The sequence below is a fragment of the Sinocyclocheilus rhinocerous genome, unplaced genomic scaffold, assembly GCF_001515625.1.
Source record: "Sinocyclocheilus rhinocerous isolate Xijiao unplaced genomic scaffold, SAMN03320098_v1.1 scaffold898, whole genome shotgun sequence".
NCBI lineage: Eukaryota > Metazoa > Chordata > Actinopteri > Cypriniformes > Cyprinidae > Sinocyclocheilus > Sinocyclocheilus rhinocerous.
This window is the reverse complement of record NW_015652144.1, coordinates 437065-456720: the sequence shown is the minus strand read 5'-3', so window position 1 is coordinate 456720 and position 19656 is coordinate 437065. Positions and strand designations below refer to the sequence as shown.

Genomic DNA, 19656 nt, shown 5'->3' with positions numbered 1-19656 from the left:
CTACATGCTCATATTCGGTTACAGTTATAGCGCCACCTATTGGCAACAGGAAGTGACATGTTTAACACTGTGCTGCACAATTAGCTACACAGTAAAATATGCCATTGTGTGCTAAACATGCCTCAAACATGCTAGCAACACTTATTAAGTGCTAAAGCATGCTATTAATGCCATTAAACAGGAAGTTGTTGTAACTCATGCATACAATGTCCAATCTGCCTCAAACTTCACATGTTTGATTAGAGTCCTGGCCTGAAGCCATCTACATGATCATATTCGGTTATAGATATAGCACCACCTACTGCTAACAGGAAGTGACTTGTTTCACACTAACTTAAACATGCAATGTCCAATCTGCCCCAAACTTCACGTTTGGTAAGAATACTGGCCTGAAGACATCTACATGTCAATATTCAGTTATAATCATAGCGCCACCTGTTGGGCCAACGTCCAGTTATAATCATAGCGCCACCAGCTGGCAGCAGGAAGTTTGGCACATATAAGTTACTTTGACATATTCCTCCTATATTTACCACTTTAAATGCATATTGCCCACCGTTTGCTGTTTTCCTAAAGCCAAGGGGTGGCAGTGAGCCCGGGTGAGAGGGCCCTTTCATCGCTGCTTGCAGCTTTAATTATTATTATTATCATCATCGTCATAGCTTTAAGTGTTTTAAACATTATTTTTATTTAAACATTTTGGGCTCATAAGGTTTTCTGGCCTCAATCTTTCAACCAAAAAAACTGGGAAAAAAGTGGTGGGAGTCTGAAGAAACTACAGGCCATGTGGCTAAACTGGGTCACTGTGTTTCTGTGGATGAAGTCACTCCTGTGAATGTAGATTTATGATACTTAATGGTTATTATGAATTAAACTTGGTTTAAATTTGTCAAAAGATGACAGAAGTACCAAGAGAAATATTTCAGTACATGACTGAATTATACTTACAGCCATGATACTTCAAGCAAAATGCAGTTTTATTTCCTGTGAACAAGGAAAGTTTAAGATAAAATTTAAATAACTGGCACAAGTTGTCTGTAAAGCTCTTCACTAATGAAGACTAGTCTAACTTAATCACATGACTTACAGCACTTGAACAAAATGCACTTGTTTTCTCTATAGGTTGCATCTTTCACAAAATCAAATTGGATTTTTTTATTTATTCAAATCTGAATTATTCAAAATTCAAGGGTTACAGAATAATAATCTTTTACTGACACCTACTGGTAAAGTTTAGTAACTACAACGTTACTATACTAATCACGTCAATGGAACAACAGATGATCCAAAGAACCCAGTGTTGGTATTACAAGCTGGATTGAATTGTATTATTCATGTTTCATACACATTTTAAAGTGGAAAGTCAAACAGATTAAGGTTATTATTCTTTTACGTGACCCTGCTTCCACAATAATATGATCAGACCTGCTTTAAATGACTACTGCATATATTTAATTTAGTAGAATTGTTTATAATTTAATGTATGTGTGTGTCTATGTGTATATAAAGACATACGTAATACAAAGATGATAAAACAAAATTACAGCGTATGATTTTTACATCATCGTTCTTTAATGAAGCACATAAAATAGCAAAAAAATACTAAACACATCAAAATCTGTCCAAGCTGCCCCAAAATAAAATGCTTCACATGACACAGCTCCCATACACCCCAAACAAATATATTAACATTTCAAGTAGACAAATATATGTGAATGCCATAATCACATTAGTTAAAAAAAAAAACAGGCTGTCAATCATCTATTAACAGTCCAAGGCTCCACTTGCATTTGTTGTCTGTTTAACATTGATGAAATGTTTCTGTGTGTAGTTACTCTTCAGATTTTCTCTTGTTGAAAATCTCGATGATCTCGCCTTCCCTCAGCTTCAGGAACACTTGCTGGAGGTGCCATCTATTGACAAAAGAGGTTAAGATGATTATATAAATCATATATGCAACATAAAAATGTGTGTTCATTTATTTATTTAAAAAGTTGAAATCATGGTACCTGTTCATGATAGCGTCTCTGGTGGAAGTAGTGTAGAGATAACCTCCAGTCTTTGACCCGGTAACTGGGATCTTCAGCTGAAATTGATATATATGATGATTAATATATTTCTGACCAGTAGTAAAGCAAGTATTTCTGATGTACTTCATGGAGGAGGGTTTATTGGTGATGCTGACCTGAGCGCTGCTGTGGTCAATGCGGTTGTGTCGGTCAGATAAATGGATGTTGTGTATCTTCAGAGGAGGAGCGCCCAGACTGGCCATGGCAGAGGAATTATTGTTCAGCTGTTCAAGGGCCAGACGATAATGCTCTGATTTTGCAAAATTTTCTGAAAGAAACGGAACAAAAATCACACAATGTTTAACAGCTAACAGATGCTTTAATTAGCCCTGACTTACTCTGCATGAGGTAATACATCATAGCACAGCCGCCGCCGGTCACTACTGTCACAAATATGGTCATCTGCTGCAGGAGGCTGGTGGAGCGGCTCATCCTCACTTCAGATGGAGCAAATATCTTTTGGCTGGAGGAAAAATCTAAAAAAACGGCAGTAATATAAAAAATTGAACTGACCAAATAATATAAACTGAATATATAAATACATTTTCCCCATGATTATAAAATACCTTTAGATCTAAAAGTTTCTGCTTCAGTGCTTGAAATTAATTTTATACACAAATGTAAATTGTGCCCATGTATTTTATGTATTTATATACACACACACACCCCATGGTATTTATATGGTACACCAACGTCCTTGAAAGACATTACTACCATGGGACATTCTCTAAAAAAGCATGTTAATACATACATTTAGTATGGTAAATTTATTTGACAAATATATATATATATATATATATAAAAATACTTATTTTACAACACTGCATTCGTCTTAAAGATGACTACTGTAGCAAGGTTTATTGTAAGGGTTATTGTCAAAATACACCTAATTTCCCAGAATTGAGCCCTTATTCGTTCATACATCGACATCAAGGTCCGTTCATAATAATAACAACTCACCGTCACATCTATTATTTCTTTTATAAGCAAAAACCAAAGGGACTTATTTGGTGACACTAAAAGCAGCGCGCTAAGGAAGCGGCCATGTTCGTTTTACTTTGAAAAACTTTATTCAAACATCGATGAATATAATCTGAAGAAACACATTGTAAACACTCAGTCTGCGATTTATTTAAATAAATGATGAAGATGTTGATGCAAAGTATTGATGTAAAGTTAGTAACTCTTGAGCATTCTGAGTATATCTTCAAGACTTAAATCCTCTTATGCACATCACTGCCTGTTACTGTATTTGGGTGCTTAGTTGCAAAACAGGAAGTTAGTTGATGTTTTAACTGACTGAAGTTATGATTACTGACTTTATATATTTGAATGTGTATTTTCATCCCGGCCCGGGACGATAGACTTGATATCATTACGTCATCGCGAATGACGTGATTACGTTAGGGCGTAAAAGAACCGATGAACCGTTTTTTTTTTACCGGTTCATTGAAATGAACTGTCCGAAAGAACCGGTTCGCGGAAAAGAACCGGACTTTCCATCACTAATTCTGAGAATCAGTTTATTTATCGTCTGTATCGGTCAACAACAGAAACACGTGCGACTGGAGCGTGTGACGTCAGACGCACGCGGGTTACGAAAAGAGTTACGAAAGTTGTTTCCAGTCACGCTGGATAATGTCATTCATCCCTCTTATTTCCCCGCAGGTGCTGTAGAGATCCACACCGAAGGCTCTTTGTGTAGGCTACATTCAGAGGTGAGGAGATTTATATCTTGCGCTTGTGCTTATGCATATAGAAGAATGGACATTACTCGTTGTGTAATCTTACATTTGCGCGTTTTCTACGCGTTCTATTAGGCGCGATGCAGATGAATTTAGTTAATTAAAGTGACGCTGTTGGTTATTTAATTAACACGAGTATTAAAACATAGTTATAAAAGGGGAAACAGACATGCATTGTCAGTATTTTGCTAGCCGTTTTATGATTAGGAAATTGTCTCGTAACGTTATATCTCTACATAACCAACTCGAATTTCTTGTTTCTGTTCCTGCTGTTTAGTGTTGTTACATGGATATATACATCGATGCATATATAATTTATTTATTTATTTACTTTGTGTGTTTGTGATTTTTTTTCCTATAATTTTTTTTTCATTCATTATGTCATGGGAAAATAAATATAATCATAAACATAATTAAAAATGTTCGCATTGGTGTTTATGTGTATCGTTGGTAAATTCTAGATATAAATTATTGCCTTCAATTCTGCTGTCATTACCATCATGACAGGAAAGTTTGTGATGTTTAACTTGAATCAAAAGATCATTTTATATTTTCAAATTAATAAATTAGTAATCATTAATTATTTGCTCTTCTGAAGAGGAGTAACTGCACAAATGTAAAATACTTAACCTCTTTTTTTATGTCTCCCATTTTCCCAGTATATGGTTAACTAATATAACCAGGATTTGTTTATACAATATTCAGAGAAAACACTTTGGTTGTCCAAGTCAAATATCAACTTATTTTTTAAATTAAGTGCGACTCTAGTTGCAGCTTAAACAAGGCTTTATCAGACAGACACACATGCAGACACACCAAGAACTTCAGTTCTCAAACCAGTTTCTCAGAAAAGTGCTGCTCTTTCATGATAGTGTCTTTGTATTGACTTGTTTTAATATCATCCTTATGGGCAAGGACAGTGTAGATGTGGATCTTTTCCATAGCTGCTGCATTTACATTATGCCACACAGCATTTAAATCAAGTTCAGAACAAACTCACTTGTTACGCATGTAATTAATGCAGATTTTCTGCTCGTGCATGTTGTGTTCCTGCAGGAATGATGTTGGGATCAGTGGTTGTTGGTATAGGCATCGCAGGATGTGTGAGAATGAGAGACTTGCTCGCTCCTCTGCCGTCCAGCACTGCTGAGAAGTTTAGCATCAGAGGCTTTGTGTCCAGGTCAGTGCACATCTTCCAAACATTCATACAGACACTTGATTTATTAGACAAATTAAGCCTGATTGGCTTAAAGCACATATAATTTAATTTAATAATAATAATTTATGCATTTAGCAGACACTTTTATCCAAAGCGACTTACAGTGCATTCAGGCTGTACATTTTTTACCAGTATGTGTTACATGTTACATGTTGGTTTCTTTTGACCTCACAGAAAATAAGATAAGCTCTCTGTGGACCGTAGCCATTTCATATCATAAGGCAAATATTTACTGTGCTGTTCTTAGTGTGCAGTTTCAGTAGAAATCCATAAATATACATAAACGTACCATGTCGAAACACATGGCAAAAGAGATATCTGCACTTTAAACATGATTTTGAACTTATATTGAAAATTTTATTCCTCATATGTGACCCTGGACCACAAAACCAGTCATAAGGGTACATTTTTATTCGGCAATCATCTGAATGCTGAATAAATAAGCTTTCCATTGCTGTATGGTTTGCTAGGATAGGACAATATTTGGCTGAGATACAACTATTTGAAAATCTGGAATCTGAGGGTGCAAAAAAATCGAAATATTGAGAAAATCGCCTTTAAAGTTGTCCAAATGAAGTTCTTAGCAATGCATATTACTAATCAAAAAATTAGTTTTGGGATATTTACAGTAGGAAATTTACAAAATATCTTCATGGCACATAATCTTTACTTAATATCCTAATACTTTTTGGCATTAAAAAAATCAATCATTATGACCCATACAATGTATTTTTGGCTATTGCTACAAATATACCTGTGCTACTTCTGACTGGTTTTGTGGTCCAGGGTCACATATATGCATCCATCAGTAATAGTGGTTGACTGATATGATATGAGTTAAGAGATCAGTATTTGGTGGAATAACCCCCTCATTTTCTAAAGAGAGAAAAAAAGTTATAATAATAGAACAAAAGATGCATAGCCTATATCTATATAATTTATGATGATAATGATGCTAAAAAATTTAGCTTTGAAATCACAGGAATAAATTACATTTTAAAATATATTCAAATAGAAAACAGTTATTTTAAATAGGAAAAATATTTCTAAATTTTCCTGTTTTTGCTGTACTTTGGGTCAAATAAATGCAGGCTTGGTGAGCAGAAGAGACTTCTTTAAAAATCATAAAAAATCTTACTGTTCAAAAACTTTTGACTGGTAGTGTATATACCGGTACTTAAATCTCTCTAAAGTTCTGCTGGTGTTTTGTGTTTGTTTAGAAGGAATCTTGAAGATCAGCAGGGTGTGAAGCAGATCTCTACGACAGAGGCGTTGAGCAGAGATGACATCCATGCAGCCTTCATATGCACTGAAAACACTAACCATGAAGAGTACATCAGGTGATACACAGACTTCCTCCTCACACATGACCAATAATGATCACGTTTGAGTGTCTTGCCTTTAAAACGATCGTCTCTCCCCTGATCTGCTCGATCTCAGGCAGTTTCTGGAGGCGGGGAAGCACGTGTGTGTCGAGTATCCCATGACCCTCAGCTACACGTCTGCAGTGGATCTGTGGAATCTGGCTCAGCAGAAGGGTGAGTTTCTGTCCTGTCTTCTGGGGATGCCTGAGTTAATATTTGAAATGGTAGAAGTTTGTTATTATAAAGCAGTTAAATAGTACGATTCTGCCTCCGGGATGGTTGAATGTTTAACTTCTGTATGGTATCTTCAGGCCTGGTGCTACATGAAGAACATATCGAACTCCTCACTCCTGACTTCAAACAGCTGAAAAAAGACATAGCTGGGAAAACGCTGGAGGAGGGAACGCTGCACTTCACAGGTAGTGACTGAATAATATCTTTTTTAAAGGCTTCCACTAGGGTTTGTAGTGATGGTGATTTTTGTCTTCTCAGGTGGATCCCTGAAGCGAAATTTTGGGTTCCCGTCTTTCAGTGGTATTGCCAGACTGACCTGGTTGGTTGATCTTTTCGGGGAGCTCACAGTTACTGCAGCATCTCTGGTGGAGGAGAAAGAGAACAAATACATGAAGATGACAGCACACTTACTGACCCGACAGCAGAAGTGAGTACACTGCGGCCACAGACAGCTGTTTTTACATTGAAAATAAAAATAATTTTAATTAGAGATGCACAGATTGCAATTTTCTTGGCCGATTCCGATTTCCGATTTTTTGTTAGTGTGATCTGCCGATACCGATTTTTGTCGATTCCGATTTCTTTCTAAGAACTACGGTGACCGAGACGTGCTAAACAAATCACAATTCTGAAAACAAAATAACAAATTACAAACGCAAATGCAAGTCTAAAAAACAAAATAACAATTCAGAAAGCACAACAACAATTCAGAAAACATTATAACAAGTCAGAAAACACAACGACAAATTCGAAAACGAATGAACAAGTCAGAAAACACAAGGACAAATCAGACAAACCGGAAGAGGTAGGTATAGTTTGAGACAGCGCCATTGGTTTGGGATTACTCACCGCTGACTGGACGAGACATCTGTCAATCAACGTATACAGGGAAGAACCAGCCGAAGAACAGCAGAGTCGTGGTAGAAAGTTCGGAGATGGTATTAAAGTAGCTCAGTTTAAATGTATTGTATGAATTGCCCTTACTATGGATTAAAAAATACAGAGTGTATATTTACATTTAGTTAAAAGTGGCTATAAAACATTAGCTCCAGTGGCGCAGATCGATAAGCGCGTGTCGTTGGCTTTTTGACGCGATCGACCCGGGTTCGATCCTGCCTTTTGCCGAACTTTTTTTCCCTCCTTAAAGTTATAAAACGTTAAATAGTCATGCAGAGTGAGACATGAATTTTAAAACAATTTACACACACATTTTATGAAGAAAAATGGTTGCTTACTGCCATCAATCTATGGGATTTTTTTCACCTGTTATTATTCATTCATTCATTTCAATTTATTATATTTTTTAATGAATAGCTGAAAATAACATGGCTATAAACACCAAGATTTTAAGTTTGTGGAATTTTTCATCTTTCATTCATTCATTTCAAATGTTTTTTGTTTTTATTTAAATGTCATTTATTAAAATTTTTTAATATATTTTTTTAAACTTTACAATAGCATTGCCATGAACACCAAGATTTAAAGTTAAAATGTAAATTAACATTTTCAGAAAATGTATATTCTTATAAGTGAAGTTTTCACATATATAAATGAATATGTTGTTTTTTTTTCACCAATTTGATCATGTGTCACACAAGTTAATCAGAGTTCTCTCTGACGCAGACCTCTAACTTGGATTGAAGAGCGGGGTCCAGGACTGGGCAGAGCCAAACACATACACCTTCGCTTCCAGGATGCCAGCATCACGGAGCTTCCTGCAGGTCAGCGGGAGCCGGTGGGGCTGTTCATGCAGGATCTGGTGCTGTTCGGCCGGAAGCTGCAGGGTGAAGTGTCTGCTGCGGAGCTCCAGGAGGAGAGGAGCAGGATCTTACACTGTCTGCAGCTGGCAGACCGCATCCAACAGCTCAGTGAAAACACTCAGGCCTGAAGCTGAAGCTGTCCACACTGCAGGTTCACACCATAACCCATATAGACTGTGGTGTAGAGACCGAGTAGAGTGGAAGATAATATAATTAAATATATAGATTCATTTCCATTTGTTTTTTTTTAACAGTGAAAATCAGTTTGCTGATAAGTTGCTTTTTGTGGTAGCTTGTTACCGCATAGGGGAAAAAATTGCGACTTTTTATTTCACAATTCTGAGTTGGATGAAAGTCTGAATTGTGAGATAAAAAGATTTGGTACATCTTTGGGTTTTTATCCCATGGTGGAAATCAGCTTTCATAGCTTTTCAGCTCTAAAAAGGACAACAACAAAAAAGTTTTTTTTAAGTTTTGTAAATCAGTATTTAGTATGTGACTGATACAATGAGTCTTGTTTTAGTACATTACATCTGCACTAAAGTTCAATACCCATTTCGGACAGATGAACCATGTTCATACAGGCTGGAGCATTGCAAAACATTGTGCACTTTTGTTTGGTTTGATATTATGTCATTCTTATATTTAAGTTGAATATTAAATATTAAATTTAATATAGAATATTACACTTAAATACGAGTGTGAAAACTGTGTATTAAGTGTGAAAACTGGATGAGATCTGTAAGCATTCATAAATACTTTGAGCAAAATCAAAGATTCTCTTATCATTCATGCTGTGGTAGAAGTTTTTTTTAATCTGATCATTTTTTTCTCTGGGAAAGCACTGAATGGAGCATAAATGCACATATCATTGTCAGAGAAACATACAGAGAGAGAAAGAAATGTTTTGCTTCATTCGTCTTCATGTTTACATGTTTGTGTTTTCAGTTAAAAAATAAATTGTGCCTGCTTTCTGGAATTTGTTTCGTGCCACACATCAACACAAGTGCATTTCAGAAGTCTGATAACCTGAGTGAACTCGGTTGCATCAAGACTTTTTTTTTTTGGCATTGTGATATTTTAAGCATGGTCCCAAATCATCACAATAAAAATGAAATAAAAGTCATCCTTTCCATAAACGACTTAATTTCAGATATAGCACTACTACCATAGTATTTGTTTTGTATTTTGAAATTATTGAAATAATTATAACTTTTTTCACATTACAGAATTGTCAGGTACATGTGCTTAATTCTCTAAAAAAAAAATGTAGAAACAAAAAAATTTTTTTTTTCTTAAATCAAAATATTTTTCCAGTAACACTAAAGTACAGTTAACTATAGTATGAAGTATCATGACCAAACAATGAACAATTTTTACAAAGTTGATTAATCAGTTTCTACTTAATGGTATTTTCTACATGTACATTTCAACATTTCAAGTTGTATAATTTAACAATGTATTATGAACAATATTTATAATTACACAATAAAAATTACTTAATACATGCTAATAATAATCATAAATGCTAATAAATACTGTTAATAATTGTTTCTAATAATAATAATAATATACTAATGATTAAAAGTTCTTGATCATTGTTAGTTCATAACACCTAATGCAATAAACTAATACTGACAAATAGTATTTTACCATTTATTCTTTCATGGCTCAGATTGATAAAATCCCACATTTGTAAAACTTCTGACTCATGTTCAGACATCAGGAGTGAAAGCAGCTTCAACTTTTATTCACAAAAAAATGTCAGTCCTAATGTCAGTTATTTGAGAAGGGCAGGGCCATATTTCTCAGAAGTTGTGGTAAGATGATGCCAACACTGTCATGTGCACTGATCCACAGAAATCAACAAACAAACAGATGCGAAATATACATTTGGAACGTGTCTCACACATACACTGTGCAAGTTTTTTTTAATCTGATCATTTTTTTCTCTGGGAAAGCACTGAATGGAGCATAAATGCACATATCATTGTCAGAGAAACATACAGAGAGAGAAAGAAATGTTTTGCTTCATTCGTCTTCATGTTTACATGTTTGTGTTTTCAGTTAAAAAATAAATTGTGCCTGCTTTCTGGAATTTGTTTCGTGCCACACATCAACACAAGTGCATTTCAGAAGTCTGATAACCTGAGTGAACTCGGTTGCATCAAGACTTTTTTTTTTTGGCATTGTGATATTTTAAGCATGGTCCCAAATCATCACAATAACAAAGAGTAACTGATCTGGATCTGGATCTGGATGAAAGTCTGGAATGTCTGAGATCGGAAGTACTCGTGTGCATCATCATCATCATCATCATGACTTGTGTTAAGATGGACATGACATGTCGCTGAACACAACAGTAATAAATATACAAAAAAATATAATCAATGCAATAAAGGCAGAAAAATATTGAAGTCGTAGTTCACAGAACTGCATCAATCAGCAGTCAGTCTTTAGTCTTTAACCTTCAACTGTCGGTCAGATATTTCTGCTGGCTCTGTCATTTAAGCCAATGCAAAGAGAAGAAACATTCCTCCTGGGTGACCATCAGACCTGAGAACAGCAGGGCATTCTGGGACGCTTCTTCTGGAAGTCAAAGCGATGTGGGTTGAAGGTGACTGGGGTCTGTACAGAGATCAGAGGGGCTCACGTGGATTTCTGTCGATAATGAAGGGTCAGGTCTCCACCGCTCTTCCAGATGAAATGCTTTACAGTCCTGAGGTCTATGTTTGGATCCAAAACCTACAAACGACAGAAAACATTAACAATAGAGTACAAACAAGCTTTTCACAGTGTAAAGGCCATTGCACACTGAGTCCGAATTTTTCATTCGAAATTTTCGCACGTTGAAAAATAACTAGGACCTCACGTTGTGTCAATCATAAAATTCGGACCAGGTTTGATTTTCCGTAGCAAGCATTTTGATAGGAAATGATGGCGAATAGGAAAAAAACCCGAAAAAACGCATACGAAAATGTGCAAGGACCTTAACAATTAATTTTGTTTGTTTACTAATTAGGAACAAAATGCAAATTATATGATCTTGCCTGAAACATTTAGTGCAATTCAGCATTATTAAAGTATATGTAAATAATGTAACAGAAAGTCACCAAAAAAGTATAGCAGTGAAGGATTTACTTAAACTTAAGTATCTTTTCACACTGTTTACCTAGGCAACTTTAACCCTGGGTTAATCAATGTTTGACACTTGTAATCTTATTATTAAAGGTTACTGGTGTCACAAAAGCTGTGTGAATGTTAACAGCCAGTTGCTTAACAACCAACAACCAACCAAAACTAAATAACGGTCACCTCATTTAAATTCGTTTCAGCATCTGAGGAAAATAAGATGTTGAACAGCAAACAGTAAGTACATTGGAGAGATGAGTCTCTAGTAATTTTCATTTGTCTGGAAGCAGTTAAAGAGGTCTGATAGGAGGTCTAACCTGATCTAAACACAGGAGCTCAATCTTCTCTTCGGCTATCACTGCCACGTCTTCCTCCTTCTCCTGCTCTCCCAGTTTGTCAGTGGCTGAGGAGCTGGTGGTCTGTGACTCTGTGTCGAGGTTGATGATCTTTTCGTAGACGTGCTCCATCACTTTCCGCACCTGTAGCATGTCGCTAGCAGACAGACGGTCCCTGAAAACAACCGATTGTGATGAATAATCACCAAAATATTGTTGCAAATTTGCATCCAAGTATTGGTTTTACACTTCAATTTGCATTTGTGTCATAAAATGTGAATTGCTAAGCATAGCCCTTATTAATTACTGCTTTTCCATTTTGTCACGTTTACAAACACAGCATACTTTTTGAGTGTTTTGGCCCCAGATGATGAATGAGGTTGGAGGTAGAATGGGATCTTGTTGAATTTTGGCATGTTTTTCTGTAGCAGAAAAGAAAAGCAGTCAATATACAATCACAAACATATGATGGACACATAATGGGATGATTGGGGGATTTGAAACACTCACATCTACAGTGATATCAATAACCCACTGAGGTACGGTTTCATTCAGTAACATGGACTCCGTCTCTCCTCCAGAATCACGGCACAGTAACCTGGAATTGGAAAGAAATGTGGCTTATAATGAAGACAGGAAGGAAAGTCAGAAGAGTGTAATGTCTTCATCAGTACTGGACACTGTCATTCTGACCTAAACAATGTTCTTCCTCCTGCTTCACCAAAGATGACAGGAGTGTGTGGAGGAACCTGGAAGTAGCCGTTGCCCTTTTGAATTTGACTCTCCTGTTCACCGTTCACTAAAGAGAAATTCACACAGAAAATGATCAAGTCAGAAACCAACCGCAGATTTCCATGAATTCCATTAGCTCAGAGACCAGGCTTTGCTTAATAAAAAAAAATTCCACGCATTCTTTCTTGATAGGGAAATGTCAGTAGTATACATGGCAAAGAACTAAGAGAAATGTATTAATAGAAAATACCTGCTTACTAAAAATCTTATTTAAAATATTTATAGTAGAATTATTAGAATAAAGGCAAATTCTACTGAATCGCTGCATGAGAAGTAAACAGCTAACTATGCTTTAAACAAAGCCATTATGCTTTAAAAAAGAAAAAGCTCTGAAACCACTAATAAATAACTGCATGCATTCATGTGTATTAGGCAATCCCAGAATGCATTGAAAAATATTCTAAGATTAACTATAATAACAGGCTAGAGTCTGCTATTTAATAAGAAAAATTGATTCACTACTGAAAAGTATTAACAGAAAATAATTCCTGAAAAATAATAATAATTATTATTATTGCCTTTATTCAAATATTCCTTTGCAAAAAAAAAAAAAGAAAAGTCTACCATGGTTGAGTTCGCTTTTCTCCTCTTCCATTGGGTTTATATGAGTTCTGGGCCAAAACTCTAACAGCGCCTGCAGGAGCAGCCCACCCAGATTCACTGAAACACACAAATAAACACAAAGAACAGTTGTTACATAATTCTCACTGTTGAGCTAATATTGTAATGTCAGAATATGAATGACAAACAAACATACACACACTGTATCATCATCTTGTTTTCTAAATGTACTCACAACAAAAAGGTTGAAGTAAAAAAAAAAAAAGCTAAATTAAATGCATTTCTAGCTTGATGTAAAGGTGAAGTGTGTAATTGCAGCACCCCTAGTGGCACCAAATAGATTTTCAAAAAAACAAAACAAATCATACAATTCTTCATACAAGTTACTCAAAAAAGACCATAATTAGCAAACATATAGTCTAGCCCCTATTTTTGTTTTGCTTCAAGAATGTCATTTTTGCAGCATAAATATCAGATATTCTGCTAACTTAAACCACCATGCACTTAGAAGAAGGCATTACACTTTGGATCAGACCCGTCTGGGCTTGTAAAACCAGCATCTTTAGCTGCCACCCACGCCGCAAAACAATCACTTTCATCCAGCGTGATGGTCAGCATCTGAAAAACAGCAAGAACAGACTCAACATTCATTATCTTTCATCTTCACCCTCATTATTAATTGAAAAACTAGATGCTAATACTCACCCCTGTTTTGAGATCTACAGAAAACCAGTTCGGCACATAGACCATCTTGAACCTCTTTTTAATTTCTTCATCGAAGTCCACTTTACCCAGGTCTTCCCCCTTACATGCCTACAAAACACAGAGCGAGATTAAATAACATTTGGCCTAAAGATGCCACAAAAGCTTCTCATGATCTGCTCTTACCTTGAGGACATCCCAGAATGCCACACTGTCATTGGAGTCTTTAGTGAGTATGTGCCTCTTGTCATTGAGAATATGACACTGAACAATGCTGGTGCCTCCTGAAATTGAATTCAGTCAAACTCTCAGTCAAAGATTAAATCAGTTTAGCACATTTTGATCAAGTGAGATTAGAAATCAGTCATTAAACAGATCCAAAGTAATAAGTTCCTTATATATTTTGCTCATGGCTCACTCAGTAATATAACCAGCAACCTTACAGTTACCATCCCTGAGTTTTAACCAATAGGCAACACTGATCTGACACTCAGGTGCCCGCTCTGGCACACACAGATGGTCTTTTACCTTTGATGACCTGCTCTGGCTGTGTACACAGTGGAGTTAAAGGGGCACTGCTGTCGTTGTCGTAGTCTCCAGATGCTCTGAAGTTATGCATGCCCTTTAGAGACTGACAATGACAAATAAACAAATACAGACAGATATAAGCTGAAGAAACACTGCAATTTTGTTTTAATTTTGTTTGCATTTCAATTCAATTGCGGATTTACACTACCATTCAAAAATTTGGGTTCGTTAAATTTTTTTTAAAAAGTCTTATGGTCACCATGGCTGCATTTATTTGAGAAAAAATGAATAAATACAATAAAATAAATAAAACATTGTGAAATCTTTAAAAAATGTACTTTTCATTAATATATTTTAAATGTAATTTACTCCTTTGATGCAGTTGAATTTTCAGCATCATTACTCCAGTCTTCAGTGTCACATGATCCTTCAGAAATCATTCTAATATGCTGATTTGCTGCTCAAGAAACCTTTCTTATTATTATCAATGTTTAATGATTCATTAATTTCTTTCCTGACATTTTTGATCAATTTAATGCATCCTTGTTGAATAAAAGTATTAATTTTTCTCAAAAGAAAAAAAAAACTTACTGACCTTTTGAACAAATAGTATATTATTATATATAAACTAATGTCGAATTATAGCATGCATATTTTAAAGTGATAGTTCACCTAAAAATTCTGCTATGATTGCTCACAATATATGCAAAAACTTCGTTGTTTGCATACAGCCAGAAGCACAACACACTCAACACAATATATCCTCATTTGTAAGTCGCTTTGGATAAAACCGACTGCTAAATTACTAAATGTAGATGTAAATATATAAAGAAGGAAGGGAACTTTTAAAGTACTTTTATGGTACTTTTTGACAGTCTTGACAGTCATTGTCCTCATTCACTATCAAAGGAAAAGAGCAGCCCGGACATATCAAAGGTAACTCCATTTGTGCTCAATGCCAAAAAAGAAATGATATGAGGAGTACATAATGATTGAATGTTTTGGCAGAACTATTACTTTAAGAATAGAAATCTCTGAAATGTAACTTACCCATTTATTTACAAACGATTTAGTTGTGGACACCCAAATTGCTTGAGGAGGTTCAGCTGATTTGTCCAATTCCATCTGCACAGAGAAAACAGCAGATACACTGTAAGAGCAGTTTTCTTAAAGTATTGAACAATTACATTTGATGATGACTTCATTACTATTTTCAAACACCAAGCAGCTCAAGCTCACCTTCAGGATGGGAGCTTTCTCTTCACATATGAGCACACGCAAGTCAGGGTTACGCAGATCCGTGCAGTAGATTTTTCGGTCACGTCCGCCGGAGTAGATGTGCGTGAAGGCCTCATTCACCTGCAGCGCCCATACACCCTCATCGTGGACCCGGTATGTGGCGATGCATCGCTGTTGGCCAAGAGACCACAAGCGTATCGTACCGTCCGAGCTACCGGAGAGACACTAGACAGAGAAAAAAAAGCAGGTTTAACATGTGTACCTGATGGAAAACCTTATCAAATTCTATGCATGTGTGACTATGGCTGTGTTCAGACAGGCAGAAAAATATCTGTTTTTGTCATATGATGCAATTCTGTACACTTTTTGTAGTCTGAAAAGCAAAAAAGATACAAAAGCTAATGTTTACAAACCTAATCCAAATCACATTGATATTAAAATTAGATATTTTGGAATGTGATGCACATGTGATGCTCATAAAAAAAGTGCAATTATTTCTGGAGCTGTGTTGAAGTCCTACCTGAGTGCCGTCTCTGTTTAACAATAATGATTTGACGTTGTCAGTGTGGCCTTTCAGCTTCATTAGTTTAGCACATGTTCGTGGATCCCAGACCCTCAAGACCTGACAAAATAAATAAATAAAAATAAATAAATATACAAAACATTTCCATTAACCAAACCCTTTTTATTTGAACCTTAAGTTGAAATGACAATTTTACTTCCTTGAAACATGAAACCATAAAAACTTCCTTCCTTGAAAAGTGAAAAGAAAAAATTGAAACTAACCTTCTCTGTAGATCCTGAGATGATAACAGTTCCTGTCTGATTCATGGCCAGACTGTAGATAGAGTCCTTGTTTCCACTCAGTGAAGAAGCTGTCACAGAAATGATTGATGCAATCAGTCTTATTAGAGTTAATTAAAACTATAACATTCTGAAATAAAATAAATATTGAAATAGTGAAATAAAATATACAAAACTTTCTCATTTTCTTTCAGTTTAACTTGGTTTACTGAAATAACTAAAACTACAGTAAATAAAAAATGAATAAAAACTATATAGACATAAAAAACAAATAACTAATAAAAATCCCCAAAAGACAACAAAATAACTAAAACTTTAACTACAACTAAAAACAAATTGCAACTTAACACTGGATGCAATACTGCATTCACTTCGGAAGAAATTTGTTTTCACAATCATCTGCTTAATTACATGCTTCAGCCCTAACTTGATGACTCAGAAGGAAGACAGAATGACTAAGAGAGTTTACTCACTGGTGACTGTATTATTGGAGGCGGTCAGAGCTGTCAGTGTGTTCACATCCCACAGGAAGATCTGCCTGTCCAGCCCGGCTGATGCCACCAGCTCCTTGTCCTTTGCATATGCTAAAGCTTTGACGTAGTCCTGAAGAGTGAATCACAATCGACAAAATCACTTCATGTCTCATAATCATATTGAAAACAAAATGGCAAGAACTTTCTCTAAATTTCAAGCTTTAATCTGTTTTCTATGCCAATTCCTGGAGCTGTTAAATGGACCAAATTGTATGCCAATAGTCTAATGTCTGGCAATGCAAGACTGCCATCAGAATAACCCTTATGCATGCTTTGGATTTGAGACTTTAGTCTTTGCAACTTTACAGATCTTCTTTATGCACCAAGAGCTTGTAACACTCCAAAGAGAAAGGAAAAATTGAAATCGCATCATATGACCCCTTTAAACAAAATTAAAGCAAAAAAACTAAGATAACCATGATAAGAAACGTGCCTTATGCGTCCGTAACGTGGACATGCAGAACCCTTTGTGTGCATTCCAGACTTTCACAGTGGTGTCCGAGGAGGCTGATATCACTACAACACAGAACAATCCACTCAAACTGGCTAAAGCTCAGAATAGATTTGATGAGATTTGAGCATGAAGCTTCTGTAAAAGGAATGTGAGGTGCTTAGACGTACATGTTTTTCCATTACAACAGAGGATGATGTCATTCACCCAGTCCGTGTGATGCTCCATCGAAGCGATGTAAGAATCCTGCTGCAATAGAAAACAGCTCTTAGTTGGACTTAGCAAAAACATTTGACCACAGAGAGACAGAATTGGCATAAATTGTTACTTTGAGGGAGATACAAAGTTAACACTGTTGCTCAAAGTGGAAAGTGTGGTCGCACAGTAACAAAACAAGGGATTAAGTGCATTAATATTCATAAATCTTGCAAAATGCAGGTTGTACTTTGTGTTGACTGACACTCCATATCCTGACGATGGAATCTCGGCCGGCTGTGAAGAGTCTGTTGAGAGCAGGATCCAGCTGAAGAGCGTTCACACCGTTACGACTGTACTTTTCCACCTCATCTCTAATCACGTAGGAAACCTGTACACACATCATTATTAATAACTCCAGTTTATTAAACATCAAAGACTACCTACATTCCACCAAACTACCTATTTACTATAAATTCATAGAAAAATTATATTATAATATTAGATTAGATGCGTCTTGTGAATCCGTCATTAAGTGATAAACAATTGATTCTGATGCTGTACAAACACAAAATCTGTATATAAAGACAGTAGAATAAAGATATAAAGATCTGTATATAATGTTTTTAATATAATGAATCCAATCAACGTGCAGACAATTGTACTAAAAGAACAAATTTAATTGCATGAACATATACCTGTACAGTAGCCCAAAAAGTATTATTAATTGCATGAACAGTACCCCAAAAATTATTTGGACACATTTAAAAATGACTGAATGCCGCTGCGTTACATATCATCACTGTATTATGGTAACACCACAGTACTTCTTGTACTGTGAAGTACTTAAGTATTATGGACGATATATTTGGCGACACTTTCCTGAAACATGTAAACGTAATATGCATAGTTTTAAAGTAACGAAACATTATCTGTAAATTATTACCTGGACTTTCCTTCGTCCAGCAGCGTTCTGTCTGTGATGGGTCGCCATCTTGCATGTTGACAATCAGTGAATGCGTCACTTCCGGGGGATAACGGAATACGTTCCGGTCTTTGTTGTGCTTGTCGAAATCTGTCACCAGAGGCCGCTGTTGAGTACAGTTGCACACCAGTTACAGAAACGTACGTAATTAATTAAACTATTCACATAATCGAACTATTCACATAAAAAGGCAGGGCTTTACTTTTAACTGAAACCGAGCGCGAATTCCTGCTTGACACCTCAGTTTTAACGGTGAAAGAGATTGAGGTAAAAAAAAACATTTATTATTTGACAGATGTTTTACCATTAAAATGTTAAATGGCAGAAAGTAATATACAGTATTCCAACATACTCGACTTTGTTAAAAGTGCTTTTTTTCGCGAAAGGCACGAGGTGACTGCCATGGATATCAGGGATAAATGTAATGTTTAATAAACACAACACTGGTAGGAACTGTACAATGCACTCACTGTATCAGGTACAGTGCATACAAACATAGGCCTACCTGATTCTTTGTTATTTAGAGTTTATTAAAATGTGTATTTGTTTACAATTAGCATGCTCTGTTGACATTATGTTGTATGATGTCACTAAAGCTAACATTAGAATGTGCACATAATTCACTTTGTACCCTTACATAAAGAAATTATATTTGCCAATATATATGATCAATATATTAAAATATATTAGAAATTATACAGAATTATATATTATGTAAATATGAATACATAAGGAATGTATGTACAGTATGTGAAGGTTTTTCATATATTGAAAAATATGTGACAATATATTTACTTATATATAACAATATATGTAATTTTATATTCAGTACTGCACTTTATAATATATAGATGAACATGTGATTAGATATGGTACTGCCTGTGTAAAAAATATTGAACACACATATGGAAATATATAGGCTTATTTCTTATTTTTAACAATAATTTTCAATGTATATGTTTCATATTTTAAAATTTAGCTAGTATACAATAGCATAAGCACACCTGC

At 35.5% G+C, this 19656-nt stretch overlaps 3 protein-coding genes across 6 annotated transcripts; 1 reads left to right on the top strand and 2 right to left on the bottom strand.

Moving 5' to 3' along the window:
- Nucleotides 1-1570: 1570 nt before the first annotated feature.
- On the bottom strand, nt 1571-3215 carry coa1 (cytochrome C oxidase assembly factor 1). Its single transcript, XM_016519242.1, has 5 exons — nt 3030-3215; nt 2408-2545; nt 2186-2337; nt 2010-2086; nt 1571-1913 (listed from the first exon to the last, which is right to left on the bottom strand). Exons 2-5 carry the CDS (start codon nt 2499-2501, stop codon nt 1832-1834), a joined length of 405 nt encoding a protein of 134 aa, XP_016374728.1. The 5' UTR covers nt 2502-2545; nt 3030-3215; the 3' UTR covers nt 1571-1831.
- A 422-nt stretch (nt 3216-3637) lies between these two features.
- blvra (biliverdin reductase A) lies at nt 3638-9566 on the top strand. The gene is made up of 7 exons (XM_016519241.1): nt 3638-3787; nt 4871-4994; nt 6254-6373; nt 6474-6571; nt 6709-6816; nt 6890-7058; nt 8255-9566. Exons 2-7 carry the CDS (start codon nt 4873-4875, stop codon nt 8517-8519), a joined length of 882 nt encoding a protein of 293 aa, XP_016374727.1. The 5' UTR covers nt 3638-3787; nt 4871-4872; the 3' UTR covers nt 8520-9566.
- Nucleotides 9567-10625: 1059 nt separating this feature from the next.
- Nucleotides 10626-18684, bottom strand: LOC107713656 (WD repeat-containing protein 48-like). Of its 4 annotated transcripts, none has more exons than XM_016519236.1 (19): nt 18610-18684; nt 17914-18054; nt 17639-17717; nt 17451-17533; nt 16958-17087; nt 16467-16555; nt 16201-16302; nt 15681-15905; nt 15492-15566; nt 14442-14544; nt 14100-14197; nt 13917-14024; nt 13733-13829; nt 13215-13310; nt 12552-12657; nt 12369-12456; nt 12204-12280; nt 11841-12033; nt 10626-11136 (listed from the first exon to the last, which is right to left on the bottom strand). In XM_016519236.1, exons 1-19 carry the CDS (start codon nt 18655-18657, stop codon nt 11041-11043), a joined length of 2034 nt encoding a protein of 677 aa, XP_016374722.1. In that variant the 5' UTR covers nt 18658-18684; the 3' UTR covers nt 10626-11040. The 4 variants fall into 4 exon arrangements, with proteins under 4 accessions (XP_016374722.1, XP_016374723.1, XP_016374724.1 ...); XM_016519237.1 differs by having other exon boundaries at nt 17639-17714; XM_016519238.1 differs by having other exon boundaries at nt 17929-18054.
- Nucleotides 18685-19656: the final 972 nt, after the last annotated feature.

What these genes read in the sequence shown, in the direction of transcription:
- coa1 (XM_016519242.1), bottom strand. Translation starts at nt 2,501, where the DNA reads ATGAGCCGCTCCACCAGCCTCCTGCAGCAGATGACCATATTTGTGACA. An exon ending in GATGTATTACCTCATGCAGA is followed by an intron (nt 2,338 to 2,407) that starts GTAAGTCAGGGC and finishes CGTTTCTTTCAG; the next exon opens with AAAATTTTGCAAAATCAGAG. An exon ending in AGAGACGCTATCATGAACAG is followed by an intron (nt 1,914 to 2,009) that starts GTACCATGATTT and finishes TTTTGTCAATAG; the next exon opens with ATGGCACCTCCAGCAAGTGT.
- blvra (XM_016519241.1), top strand. Translation starts at nt 4,873, where the DNA reads ATGATGTTGGGATCAGTGGTTGTTGGTATAGGCATCGCAGGATGTGTG. An exon ending in ATCAGAGGCTTTGTGTCCAG is followed by an intron (nt 4,995 to 6,253) that starts GTCAGTGCACAT and finishes GTGTTTGTTTAG; the next exon opens with AAGGAATCTTGAAGATCAGC. An exon ending in AACCATGAAGAGTACATCAG is followed by an intron (nt 6,374 to 6,473) that starts GTGATACACAGA and finishes GCTCGATCTCAG; the next exon opens with GCAGTTTCTGGAGGCGGGGA.
- LOC107713656 (XM_016519236.1), bottom strand. Translation starts at nt 18,657, where the DNA reads ATGGCGACCCATCACAGACAGAACGCTGCTGGACGAAGGAAAGTCCAG. An exon ending in CTGTTGTAATGGAAAAACAT is followed by an intron (nt 17,534 to 17,638) that starts GTACGTCTAAGC and finishes TCTGTGTTGTAG; the next exon opens with TGATATCAGCCTCCTCGGAC. An exon ending in GGAGGAAGAACATTGTTTAG is followed by an intron (nt 12,457 to 12,551) that starts GTCAGAATGACA and finishes TTCCAATTCCAG; the next exon opens with GTTACTGTGCCGTGATTCTG.